This window comes from Penicillium waksmanii (assembly GCF_028829765.1).
Source record: "Penicillium waksmanii strain IBT 27052 chromosome Unknown utg000002l:1.0-3326099.0:1.0-3328782.0, whole genome shotgun sequence".
NCBI classification, from domain to species: Eukaryota; Fungi; Ascomycota; class Eurotiomycetes; order Eurotiales; family Aspergillaceae; genus Penicillium; species Penicillium waksmanii.
In genome coordinates, this window is record NW_026643249.1 from 1,307,731 (window position 1) to 1,320,100 (window position 12,370).

General features: G+C 52.3%; 8 protein-coding genes across 8 annotated transcripts; 4 read left to right on the plus strand and 4 right to left on the minus strand.

Annotated features, from left to right (window-relative positions):
• Positions 1-23: 23 nt before the first annotated feature.
• On the plus strand, positions 24-851 carry N7481_002163 (uncharacterized protein; the record flags this gene model as incomplete). Its single annotated transcript, XM_057261382.1, has 1 exon — positions 24-851. The coding sequence occupies one exon, from the start codon at positions 24-26 to the stop codon at positions 849-851; it is 828 nt and encodes a 275-aa protein (XP_057126314.1).
• A 337-nt stretch (positions 852-1,188) lies between these two features.
• On the minus strand, positions 1,189-3,638 carry N7481_002164 (glutamate--tRNA ligase GUS1; the record flags this gene model as incomplete). The annotated part of the gene is made up of 6 exons (XM_057261383.1): positions 1,189-1,823; positions 1,881-2,164; positions 2,228-2,370; positions 2,421-2,690; positions 2,772-3,317; positions 3,378-3,638. 6 exons carry the CDS (start codon positions 3,636-3,638, stop codon positions 1,189-1,191), a joined length of 2,139 nt encoding a protein of 712 aa, XP_057126315.1.
• Positions 3,639-3,835: 197 nt separating this feature from the next.
• On the plus strand, positions 3,836-4,895 carry N7481_002165 (mitochondrial 54S ribosomal protein uL1m; the record flags this gene model as incomplete). The annotated part of the gene is made up of 3 exons (XM_057261384.1): positions 3,836-4,104; positions 4,185-4,749; positions 4,803-4,895. The coding sequence occupies 3 exons, from the start codon at positions 3,836-3,838 to the stop codon at positions 4,893-4,895; spliced, it is 927 nt and encodes a 308-aa protein (XP_057126316.1).
• A 157-nt stretch (positions 4,896-5,052) lies between these two features.
• N7481_002166 (COG2 family protein) lies at positions 5,053-6,014 on the minus strand (the record flags this gene model as incomplete). Its single annotated transcript, XM_057261385.1, has 2 exons — positions 5,053-5,922; positions 5,997-6,014. 2 exons carry the CDS (start codon positions 6,012-6,014, stop codon positions 5,053-5,055), a joined length of 888 nt encoding a protein of 295 aa, XP_057126317.1.
• A 403-nt stretch (positions 6,015-6,417) lies between these two features.
• N7481_002167 (uncharacterized protein) lies at positions 6,418-7,659 on the plus strand (the record flags this gene model as incomplete). Its single annotated transcript, XM_057261386.1, has 1 exon — positions 6,418-7,659. The coding sequence occupies one exon, from the start codon at positions 6,418-6,420 to the stop codon at positions 7,657-7,659; it is 1,242 nt and encodes a 413-aa protein (XP_057126318.1).
• A 336-nt stretch (positions 7,660-7,995) lies between these two features.
• On the minus strand, positions 7,996-9,186 carry N7481_002168 (Mrp/NBP35 family ATP-binding protein; the record flags this gene model as incomplete). The annotated part of the gene is made up of 2 exons (XM_057261387.1): positions 7,996-8,952; positions 9,154-9,186. The coding sequence occupies 2 exons, from the start codon at positions 9,184-9,186 to the stop codon at positions 7,996-7,998; spliced, it is 990 nt and encodes a 329-aa protein (XP_057126319.1).
• A 386-nt stretch (positions 9,187-9,572) lies between these two features.
• Positions 9,573-10,894, minus strand: N7481_002169 (protein phosphatase regulator SHP1; the record flags this gene model as incomplete). Its single annotated transcript, XM_057261388.1, has 3 exons — positions 9,573-10,290; positions 10,353-10,756; positions 10,820-10,894. The coding sequence occupies 3 exons, from the start codon at positions 10,892-10,894 to the stop codon at positions 9,573-9,575; spliced, it is 1,197 nt and encodes a 398-aa protein (XP_057126320.1).
• Positions 10,895-11,620: 726 nt separating this feature from the next.
• On the plus strand, positions 11,621-12,072 carry N7481_002170 (TOM13-domain-containing protein; the record flags this gene model as incomplete). The annotated part of the gene is made up of 2 exons (XM_057261389.1): positions 11,621-11,905; positions 11,968-12,072. 2 exons carry the CDS (start codon positions 11,621-11,623, stop codon positions 12,070-12,072), a joined length of 390 nt encoding a protein of 129 aa, XP_057126321.1.
• Between the last annotated feature and the right edge of the window lie 298 nt (positions 12,073-12,370).

The window sequence follows — 12,370 nt, forward strand, 5'->3', positions numbered from 1 at the left end:
GAAAGACTAATAAGTGATCTACGATGCTTGAGAAGGAATCCTCGAGTTTTGTTGTTGACTTGCCTGACGATGACCCAGAGTGCATTGAGCGCGTTCTCGCTTTTCTTTACATCCAAGACTACAGTGAAGCCGGCCACACCATGGCTCTCAATGCTGAAGCAGCTTCGGACACAGGAGGTTCGTCTAAACGGAAGTCAACTTCGCCGCCTGATGCGCCACGCAAGCGGAACTCAGCCTTGTCTGATACAGATGGTCTGACGGATACCCCGGGCACTGTGGCGGATGAAAGCAGCTCGAGCCTACCTGTGAATCTGCCTGCGAACTATCCATCTACAAGTGCCAAGCTCGAAGGCAACCCGCTTGAGAAGATCTCACTTGAGGATGGGGTCATATTCAACAATACCGACGTTTACATTGCGGCTGATAAATTCGGAATCGACACATTGTATGCTCTGGCAGCATCACGGATCTGCGCATGGCTGAGTGAAAATATCACATCCGAAGGCTTTCTCGATGCAGCGCAAAAAGTCATGAGTTCGACTCCTCCGTATGATCCAACAATTGCAGATCATCTTACCCAACTGATAACCGAAAATATGTCCTTTTTCAAGAAGAACGAAGAGTTCTTTCCATTCCTTGATGAGTTTGGAAGACTGGGCTCAATGATCACCGCGAGGATGCTCAATATCAACCAGAAGTTGGTTGCTTGCCTTAGTTTATGGAATTCTGCGAAGGTGAGACTCGAGCAGGGAGGATATTGCATCAAATGCCGCAATTGGCTTAACGGGATCATTGATTTCCATGACGATCTGATCGTGGTGAAATGTCGATCTTGCCAAGCTATCAATTAATGATGCAAGACAAGAGCGAGCTGGCTCTGGAGATGTCTCAAAAATACATCCATGACCCACTAGCGTGACAGTCGACGCAACGAAAATTATGGTGGGCCAATATCGAATACAGAAGTCATCTTCATTCCAATTTAGTTGCCAGTTCAGCTATCAATTCCCCAGTCATTTTACTGAAGCGACGCATTCTCAGAATGTATCGGTAGATGGAAGGCTCTGAGAGTACACCGACACGCTTACATTAGTAGAAGTCTGATCGCAAGTGTACAGGCCTTCATTTAATTCACATAACTACATTCAATTTTCTCGTTCACATCACATATAAGCCATCGCCCACCACTTATTTTTGCTTACCAGTGGGGATGTTGAAGAACACAGCCGGAACACCAGGGGCAGCAGCCCGATCAACGCGGTAGTAGCCCTTGCGGTCAAACTGGATAATATCACCAACCTTGAGCTGGGACACATTGCCATCAGCGACAGCGCTGTCCCGGAATTCAGTGTTGTAGTTGAGAACATCCTCAAGCTTGTCCTCCTCGGTCAGAGAGTCCTTGTTCAGCAGGTAGTCGAAATCGACCAGCTCAACGGGGATCAGCTCCTGGCCCTCGGTGGCGAGCCAAGTAACCTTCTTCTCGGTCTTCTTGACATCACCGCCGGGGTTCAACTCGAGGTCGAGGCCGGTGACAACGCCATCGGCGCCAGCGGTAATCTTACGGACGAAAGCGTTGCCCCAGTTCATGAGGGTGATCTCCTCGTCCTGCTTGAAGAGCTTGACGTCCTCCTGCTCAAGAAGGACGTTGGCGCTGAAAGCGACGGTCTTCATTCCGACGGCGGCGTTCTTGGCGTGCTTGGCCTTCTCCTCGGTGTAAGGAGCAGCAGGTCCGTTGGTCAGGGTGGCCTTGACGACGTCCTTGCTCGAAATAGCAGTGTGACGGGGGGCAACGGGGTCAATGTACTTCTTGTTGGTAGCCCAGACTGTGACTTGTTAGTATATGTATACTTCGAGAGATGAGAAATATGGAATTGACTTACTAAGAGCCCAGTCGAAGAGAGTGACGGCCTTGGAGGGACCCTGCTTCAGGATGAACTCCCGGAGGGCAGGAATGGTCATACCGCGACGTCTGATACCGCGAATAGTGGGGAAGCGAGGGTCGTCCCAACCCCAGACAACTCCGCTCTCAACCAGCTTGGTCAACTTACGCTTAGAGAGGAGGGTGCGGATGAAGTTCATGCGAGCAAAGTCCCAGACCTGGACGCCGCGCAGGCTAAGGGTATCGAGCATCCACTGGTACTGGGGGTTGCGGTCACGGTACTCGCTAACAGGAAAATTAGCTTTGCAATAATATACCGCGAAGTATAGGGTAATAGGGTATACTCACATGGTACGCAGGGCGTGAGTGACTCCCTCCATCGAATCGACGACAGGGCAGGCAAAGTCGTAGGTGGGGTAGATCTTCCACTTGGTACCGGTGCGGTGGTGGGGAGCTGGGTTGCAGCGGTAGATGACGGGGTCACGAAGGGCCTTTGGAGTGTTAGTGTGTCGTCAAACATTCTTCATAGAAGGCGAAGTACCTTGTTCTTGTCATCGGCAGAGATCTTGGCACGAATGCACCAGCGGAGACCCTCGGGAGTACCCTTCTTCATCTCCTCGAAGCGGGCCAAACTCTCCTCGGGAGTAAGCTCACGACGCGCGCTAGGAATACCATCCCAACGCTGTTTCTGCATGGTCTCCTTGTCGGTATCATCGGCATAGGCCTTGCCCAGCTTGATGATCTCGATACCATAGGCATAAAGCTCATCAAAGTAGTCACTGGTGTAGGAAGTTTTGTTGGGTTTGATACCCTATTTTTGTCAGCAAATGATTTACGCTAGGAAATATTTTGTGGGCGCCAAATCAACGTTAAATCAATATGGATAACCTACCATCAGAGCAAGATCCTCCATGATGGCATCTTGGAACTCCTCCTTCTCGTTGGAAGGGTTGGTGTCATCGAAACGCAGCAGAAGCGTGCCGTTGTACTTCTCGTGAGCGAAGTAATCGTTGAGGAGAGCAGCCTTGGCGTGTCCAATGTGCAGATATCCAGAGGGCTCAGGAGGGAAGCGAGTGACAACACCGCCGTCGGTGTTCTTCAGAGCGATGTCGTAGCTGGCACCCTCCTTAGACTTCGCGGACTTCTTCTCCTTCGCGGCAGCGGTCAGGGAGTCAATAGCGGTAAGAGTCCAGGGGCAGAGCTCCTCCAGGAATCGGTACCAGCGGGTAAGGTTGACAAGCGTACCCTTCTTCAGAGCAGCGACGGCAACACGGTTACCGCGGAGCGCACCCCAAAGAGCGATATCCGGGGTGGAAAGAGAGTATCCGACGACGAATGAGCGGAGGAGAAGGTGGGTGTCAAGGCGCTGGAGGACGGGGTCAAGGGCCTTGAAGTCCAGGGTAGAGAAGGAATCGAGCTGAGAGATCCATTCGGCCTCCTATAGAACTTGGATATTAGATCAACCGAAGTAGATGTATGGCGGGGTAATGGAACTCACGAGCTTGGTGTCTTTGCCCGCAAGGAAGGGGAAGGCAGTGCAAAGCTCGTTCACTGCATTCAAGGTTCCGAACATAGACTTTCCGCCGGTAGTGAGCTGGACAATGGCCTTGTCGCCCTCGCTGAGAACTGCGGTATCCTCATACTTGATTTGGATGGCCGGGGCAGGACGAGCCTCGTTCAGAGAGGTCGCAATCAGCACCACGGGTAGAATTGCGGCATGGTTGCCACGGGTGGCCACAGTCAGATCGAATTGGGTCATTGTGCAGTGATTTCGTTCACTTTGCGCACAACAGAAAGGTGATCAACGATCTGAACTAGAAATTTGGAGGGGCAGCGGAGTCATATCGGCGAGTCATATCGGTATGGTCGGCCCTACACTTTCTCCGGGCGCCGAGAGCTCCGTCAGAAACCTCGACAATTCCGCTCCGCTGGGATCTACACATCAAACACCAAGCCATGTCGTCCCTCGGCGTCGCAATGCCCACTGCGGCACGCGGCATTCTCTCATCATGCCGTCCATCACTTCGGGAAACTTCAATGACCCCTGCTTTCTCGATCCTCCAACAAGTCCGAGGTATGGGAAGCAACCCGCAGAAGAGCAAGAGCAAGGGGAAGGGTAAGGGTAAGAACGCCGCGGCGCCCAAGACTTCTCGCCGAGGACCTCTCGAATTTAGACAAAAGAGCTTGAAGGATATGGAGCAGTATACTCTGTGTGATGCTATGCGGTAAGTTTGCAATTGATCGTCGCAGGAGATTCGTGACATCTTACCGTTTCTGGTTTTCTGACATTTATTCCCTATAACAGCTATCTCCGAGCCATGGAGGTTGGCCGCAACCCAACTGTCATCAAATACGAGGCACACATTCGCCTGCGCACAAGGAAAGATGGCCCCGTCATCCGAAATATGATCCGATTTCCTCACGCCGTCCAAACCGAGTCCCGAATTTGCGTCATCTGTCCCCCCGATTCGAAGCACGCGAAGGATGCGCTCGCCGCCGGTGCCATCCTGGTGGGTGAAACCGATGTTTTTGAGGCTGTGAAGGCCGGTCGAATCGAGTTCGACCGATGCCTGGCTCACCCGGACAGTGTGCCGGCTCTCAACAAGGCTGGCTTGGGTCGAATTCTCGGTCCTCGCGGCCTCATGCCCAGCGCCAAGGCCGGTACTGTCGTTGAGGATGTTGCTTCCCGTGTTGAGGATCTTCGTGGTGGTACCGTCTACCGCGAGCGTGATGCTGTCATCCGTCTTCCAATCGGCCAGCTAGGATTCTCTCCGGAGCAATTGCGCGACAACTTGCGGACAACGATTGATCAGATCAAGAAGGATGCATCTGGTCTCAACGACCGGATTAGCAAGGAGATCTACGAAATTGTGAGTAGTTGAGAAGTTCTTTTCTTTAAATAATCCGCTAATCCGTCAATTAGGTTCTGAGCTCCTCCCACGGCACCGGCTTCAGTCTTAACGGAGAGTTTAAGACTGATGACTCCCCCGAAACCTCTGCCTTGACCGGCGTGTAAATTACTTATTTTTCTCATATTCTACTGGCGTGTACAGATCTTGTTTTATTAGGAAAGGACATGGTGTATCATGGTATCATATCTGTTCAATAGAGACTCCCACAAACCTGAACGCCGACGCTATGCATTTCCTGCCCGTTAATGACGCTGGGGCGATCTATACTTTCAGATTCTTAAGTGCAAGAATTGCACTCACATCCTCGCCCATGAAATCGTAGAGACGCAAGACTGCCATGGTTCTCGCATCGCGCTTGGCACCAGCATGACTAGCTTGTTCCAGCGCAGTCTTCAGGTCCAGCAGCACAGTCGACTTGATCTTGCCCACACGTGGTTGCTGAGCAAGCAGAAACGGATGACTTTCGCCAACTCGGGTGGCTATCGATGTAAGGAACACATACTTCTGTACATGTCGCTCGAGCCGTTTCAATGATACAGGTGCGGCCCCGTCCCCAAGCTCCTCCTCGTCACTGTCATCACTATCGGTTCCGTAAACATCGGACTCGGAATCGGATCCATCATCCTCGGTGGTTTCTCGCGCAGTAGATTCGTTTTTGATCATCAATCTATATTCCAACTCTTCGACCCGGTCCGCATAGTCAAGGAGGTCTTTGCCGATGTCTGCATGCGTGCGAAGCTGTCGCTTCTGGTTCAATAGTCCCTCTACCTCCCGTCGGCGAGCTTCAACTTTGTCCCGAATTGACTGCACATCTCGTTGAAACGACAACAGGCCGACTTTAACGCCTTCAATTTTCTCCTCGCCGCCGCGGAGAGCTGTGCCCAGGGAGAGGAAGTCCTGATAGTTCTCGTTGACCAAGTCCAACAACTCCTTATTCAGCAATTGTTCCAAGCTCCGCAATTCTTGTCGCAAGTCCTCGAGGCTTTGATGTCGGTTTGTCAAGGAGGAGAGGAATGTAGCCGGGTCGAAATCAGGGGCGAGGAACGAGGTTCGAGAAAGTGGTTCAGGGAAAGGCAGGCCGGAGTGGTCCTCATCAAAGTCGGAACCTGACCCGTCAGAGTCGCCGCCGAACTGGAAGAGCTAGGGTTAGTTTGAAAAGGTCGAGAAGAATGTGGAGAATGACCAGAATGACCAGAACGACCTACATTGAATCGGTTCATCATGTACGGAGTCACTCGCGGACCAAATTAAAGTACAAAGATGACAAGTGCAGCTGAGTGGTGGAGTTGGCCAGCCCCGACATAGTCGAGTCTTGGCGTCTGTTTTGGGTGTCCACTTACTCTTCCCATCCTACTTGCCCTGGACTTACTCTTCTTCTCTTTCCAACAGGTTTTTGACTTTGACTTTGACCTTGTCTTTGTCTCCGAGACCTCCCACTGATTCACATTGCCAGCGCATCGGGAGTAGCACATGCACCACTTATGCCACTTGGATGCACCTCTCCTCGTGAGGGTTGTAGTAGACGTGTGGCGACCCCAACCCTGCAGACTCGCGACAAGATAGTCGGAGCGGGGTACTCAATCTACTCTGCGCTGTACACCTTCCACTACTCCGCATTGGTGTACGATGGACCCAACCTCGTTAGACTCGCTGGCCACACGCTGGGATGGTAGTCGACTGTCCTCCTCGTCTTTCCCCCGACAAGGATGGTCCCGTCTGTCTCCGTCCTATGCGCCTCCCGCGGGCAACGCAGGTGCAGGCCCCTCCCACTACGCAAGCTGGCGGCACTTCGACTCTGCAGCTGACGACCCTGACTATCGCCTTCGCGCCACTACTCTGCGTCAAATGAACCAAGATCCCCATCTCCACTCCTCGTCTCGAGCTGATCGGAGTATCAGTATCCTGCCCTCTGCACCTACTCAACCCGTCCTTGTAAGAGCGTATTCTGGCAATGCCGATGACACGACGAGCCAGTCTTCGACCATGTCTCCTCGCCGGTTCTTCCCGTTCACGGGCTCGAAGACTCCAGCTTCCTCCCGTCCGTCGGGGCCGCCGCTCCCGGCTGTCCAGGATTTCAGTATCGAGAGTATACTGCAGGCCATCGAGCCCGATATCCGCGGTACACTGGACTCGATCGCCGAGATCTGTGGACGCAGCAAACTGAGCCTAGCCAATGAATATGAAAGTCATATTGCGCCCTTGGGGGAGATTCGGGCTCCGCAGGGTGGCTTAGGGCCGGTCGAGGAAGCCAGTTCGAATGATGAACGGCGTGCCGATGAGGGGGTGGTAATATTTGACGATGATCCTAGCATGATGAATGCGGGCCAGGAGATTCATCCATTCTCTTTCTACCGGTACTTGGAAAGTCTTCGGCAGGCTGCGTCTGCGCGAGAGCGCAGTGGTGCCTCGGGCTTAGATCTATCAGCGCGGACACAGATACAACAGCTTCCGATGCAGCCGGCGGCGGCTCAAGTCATAGATGCTCACATTCCGCCGGCCACTCGTGAGTTTGTTTCTAGACCCCAAACCGGCCGAGATCTGCTAGCAAAAACCACCACTGCCAAACGTGATGGCGGCCACTCAACCGACGTCACCACCCCTGCTGTAGTCTCAGAAGCACATGTTGATGCACAGGCAGCCAGTCTGGAGACTCCGAATGGACCACAGCCCCCCTTACCTGACCGCCCTAACTCTCCCTACATTACAGCACCAAAGACATGGTATGCGCCAGAAGCAGTTCGCTCTGTACTTGGTTGGTTGAAGTGGACTGCACATCTAGCTGAGCCGGAGTCTCGCCCGGCCCTGCAGTCCGCGGAGAGTCGACTGCGAGCCATGCTCGCACGATCCCTTGATGAGACTACCATTTGACGAGCAACCAAGAACCAGCCCTATCTTTGACAAGCTAAGTCATTCACATATAACGACTCATGAACTATAATGATTTACGACTGCGTGATGCCCTTCAATGAACCTCCATATTATATGCTTATAAATCATCTACAATATGGAGTCGCCTCCAAATCAAGAATACTCACCTATTTCTCGAGCGATGTTGTCTTCTATCATAGTGAACCTTGAAATTGAACCATGAAAGCTTTTTCCGAGCTATGCAACGCCCTAAACAATGCTATGTAATGATATAATTCGGGTATCGATGAAGAAGAACCCCAATAGCTTCTTTTCAAGCTATATCAAGTTTTGAGCTTAAGCCACCGCCCCATTCGTCCCCTGCACACATCCAACAATAGTCTTCGCGAATTCTTCGAACCGCGGATAAGACCACCCATCTTTATATTGCTCGACAAGAGGTCGAAGATCCGGCTCAGCAGGGGGCTGCACTTCTTGCGCCGAGTCTTCGTCTTCGTCTTCACCTTCAACCTCATCATCGCTAGCAGTTTCCATCTTCCCTTCAACAAGCTCGCCAAATTTAACGTCCACAGGCACTTTACCCAGAAACGGGATGCCCAATTGCTGCGCCATAACCTCACCACCACCGCTGGAGAAGAGATTGCTCACCTCTCCACAGCAAGGACAGGCATACCCGGACATATTTTCAATCACTCCCAACACAGGTATACTCGTCTTAACGCAGAAGTTCGCTTCCTTGCGCACATCCGACGTCGCAACGGCCTGTGGAGTCGTCACGAGAACCGCACCCGTTAATCGGGGGATATTATTCTGCGCCGCGAGGCTCGCATCCGCCGTTGAGAGAGTGAGGAGTTGTTCCGCTAGAGCGATGTGCTCGTCACTTGTACCGGGCGGCGTGTCGATGAGTAGGTAGTCCGTTGAACCCCATGCCACATCAGAGAGAAACTGGCGGATCATGGCTGTCTTCTTGGGTCCGCGCCAGATGACAGCGTCGCCCCGATCGCGGAGGAGAAAGCCGAGGGACATGCAGCGGAGCGAACCGCGGGGTGAGGGTGTTGAAGATGATGCGCCTTCTGCTGTAGGTTGTGGGGTGGTAGCATCGTGAACGGAGACGGGAAGCCACCCGGCTGGAGATTGTGTGATCTTTTCTCCTTCGAGACCGACTAGTCGTGGGATTGAGGGTCCTGTCAAGTCGATGTCGAGAATGCCGACGGATTTGCCTTGGAGGGAGAGGGCCAGCGCAAGTTGGAGAGTTACGGAGGATTTACCCACGCCTCCCTTGCCGGAGAGGACCTGCGACAAAGGTTGGTTAGCTTTATTATGCAATTTTATCGAGTCAAGCTTTGCTCTATGTCATCCGTTGCTTTCAAGATCTCATCGTTTGCGCTCATCGTTATCGATAAGCTGTTGGTGAGGGGCAAAGTCTGCGGTGGCGGAGGTGTAGGATTTAGAAAGCTCCGGGTGGTGGGCGCATTTCTCTTGCCGTAGACTTACCAGTACAATATTCTTCACCCCGTCTAGAGGCATAGCTGTATAGTCAATTGTTGTTGGTGAAGAATGAAAGAGTAACAAGGGCAGGTTTCTAGGTGGGGATTGAAGCCGATGTTCGGGATGCTTATCAATCGGCCTCTGACTAAAACGAGGGCTGCGGTTGGATCCGCTGGATGCTTCTACAAGGTCGGGACATCAGTTCAGTTAGGTAGAATTCTCTTTTTAATTCATGTATGAGTAAGGTCTACTTAGCCCGAATGTAGCTCACTTTTTTCATGTGAGTACTGCATGTATCATTAAACGTCTCTGTAGGAGTCTACACCGAGGAACAAAGAACTTGAATGCCCGTGTTTGACCAGTGGTCTGCCAACTCCCGTAGGATATAGGAGGTGGAATAAATCCTTCCCAAGTAACAATGGCTTCTAGGTCCACTTCTGGACAAGCACTCCTCCACGTTTGAATTCGGGGAGATCACCAAGAGTGACATCCCGGTCCGTGAGCTCCTTGCTAGGGAAAGTGGTCATCAACACCCATTGGCGGCTCTGGCTATCCGGAGATGCGGCCGTGACGAAAGCATAGACGTCACCCATTGTTGCAGTGGTGTTGAATCGGGACGTCAAACGGGTTCCGTCACCAAGGCGGATCTGGAGAGTGACCGTGGGCTGCGATTCATCCACCTCGGGCTTAGGTGGGCCACTTGACTGGGCAGAAGCGGCGGGAGGTGTAGGTTGCTGGCTCTGAATAGCAGGTGTAGGACTACCCAGGCGCTGTCCAGATCCAGAGAATGCCTTGTATTGGGGCTTAGGCTTGGTGTACTTCTCCTCATGCTGCTTCAATTCGACATCCACCTCCTGTCCCGCTTGAACATTCATAATCGTGAGTGGGGCACGACCCTGTCGGATACCCTCCAAAATCTCAGCATTGCGAGGGTCATCAGATCGGTAGAGTTCGCCATCGTCTACTGAGAATCCGTCGGCCCAGAAGTGGAGAGTGCGCTGTACGCGCTGAGCGCGCTGGGGAGTAGGGGCGGATGGGTCGGCAATCACCCGGCTTGGAGCATCGTCGCCGCCGAGAGTGCGCGCAGCGCCAGTGAAGAATGATTGGCGGGAGGGAGCGTCGTCTGAGGGCGGGGGTTGAGCTCTATACACTCATGTATCAGTATCCAATTCCAGACATCACTGCGGAGACATCAGAAAGCTTACTTCCGAGCCTTCTCGAGAATCTTCCTCTTGAGGTCATCTGGGTTCTGAACTGCCAGTCCAGACTTCTCTCCTCCGGCGAAAAAATCCTGGTCTTCCGACCCATCGTCGTCCGAAGAGTCGTGAGTGTCTCCTCCCGAGAAATCACCTAGAGTCGCAAACTTCTTTTTAGGCGCTGAGCGGCGCGCAGATGACGAGGCCTCCGGGGCAGCAGAAGAGGCGGGGACAGCTCCACCGCCCAGTGTTCGACCTCCTGAAGCGGCCGCAGTGGCAGCAGCAGCTTCTCCAGCACCAACTTGTTGGCCACCTCCTGTGTTCATGTCCTGCAAAGCCTCGTCTTGTTCCGCAAAGAACTCGGTAACTGCGGCTTCAACGTCGCCATGGTTGGTTGCAAGGTACTCTTGGGCCTAGAAAAAGAAAGATAGATGGTAAGAGCTTGTTTCGAGACTTGTTGAGAGTAGTAATCCTACCTGTTCAGGCTGTGTGCCCGTCAAAGCACAGAACTGAGACACGACTTCATCGTGCTCTGCGGGGTTGTGATCCATGTTTGGAGCTTGGTCGAATATTCAGTATCAAAAACGACTGCAGTTTTTGAGAAAATCCTTTTGACAATGTGGATAGGTGGCTGTCAAGAGGGCTTGATATACGCAACGAGATGTTTTAAAGAAGACAGCAAGCTTGAGCTGGACGAGCCAGCTAAACACCGCGGGCAGGTACGTCACTGCAATTGGTCAGCCGGAGCGGCTGATCTTCCGGTCGTTGCCTGAGGCGGAGTCAACCCTATACTTCCAAAATATTCTGCTCGCGATCTTTTTGAGATTTTGTAGATGCTGAGGTCATAAAACATGTTATTTAGTTTCAGTTTCGCCGTAAGTGTCTCTGTTGCTCTACAAATGTTTTTTTGTAGTCTACCAAGGAACTTAACGACTCGGATATATCTTACTTTCTCATGCCCGTGTACTACTCGTAGTATATCTGGACTCGGAGTTCGATAACTTGGTCTGATTTATCCATGCGCCGATTAGACATACATGAGACATAAGACATCTGTTCCTGGATTATACAGTATGTTCAGGTGAAAATGAGTTGAGTCCTATCTATTGAAGATTCAACTAGTTAACTATACGGCACGAACCTGATGACTAAGCGAGTTCACCCCGGACCACCGCCACGGCGGATACCTGGCCCAGGGCCAACCCACTGAATCCATATCACTCGTCGTGCTCAACTCCCTCTCTCGGCCCTCGCATCCCCTCTGTTTCTCCGTGGCCATGGCCTCCAATGCTTCTGGCTCGCGAGCTGAGCTCTTCGACTCCGCCGTTACGCTCCCCTCGGATTCGGAAAACTACTCGCCAAACAACGACTTGACGCAATCCGAATCCCCAAGCTCCAGCTCGGGCTCGCCCATGATCCTCTACCAACCGCCTAGCGTTTGGGGTCTTCTAAGAGGCGCCGCGATCAATCTCCTTCTCCCCTTTGTGAACGGCCTGATGCTGGGTTTCGGCGAGCTCTTTGCCCACGAGGCGGCTTTCCGACTGGGATGGTCAAACACTAAGGTAAGCTTTACGGAGATGCGGTATTTCACAAACCCAATCACTAATTATCATAATCTCCTCAGATCTTCCCAAATTACCGCCGAGCACACGCCGTGGGTCCCGGGGTTGAGATTCGCGAACTCCCCTCCGAACGCAGGACCTTGAACGACACTACTTCTCTGGAGTAAACGACAGACTGCCAACTCCATCCATTCTGCTTTACCATAGAGATCTCTCGGAAGAAGCAGGGTGTGCATTGAATTGGGAAATACAAAAAACGGTACATTTTGGAATGCGTGATACCTACCGTGGTCACCCCTCTCTACCTGGTGACCTTTTTATTTTTTTTGCGTGTATATAGACTCTTCAGATGGCGCCTGGCGAACTGGAATTTACCTGCTACATATGAATATGAGAAGAACTGAAGAAAGCAAAGAGTAGTTACTATAGTGTACTCCGTACTCTGTACCTCTGGGGATACCCGAG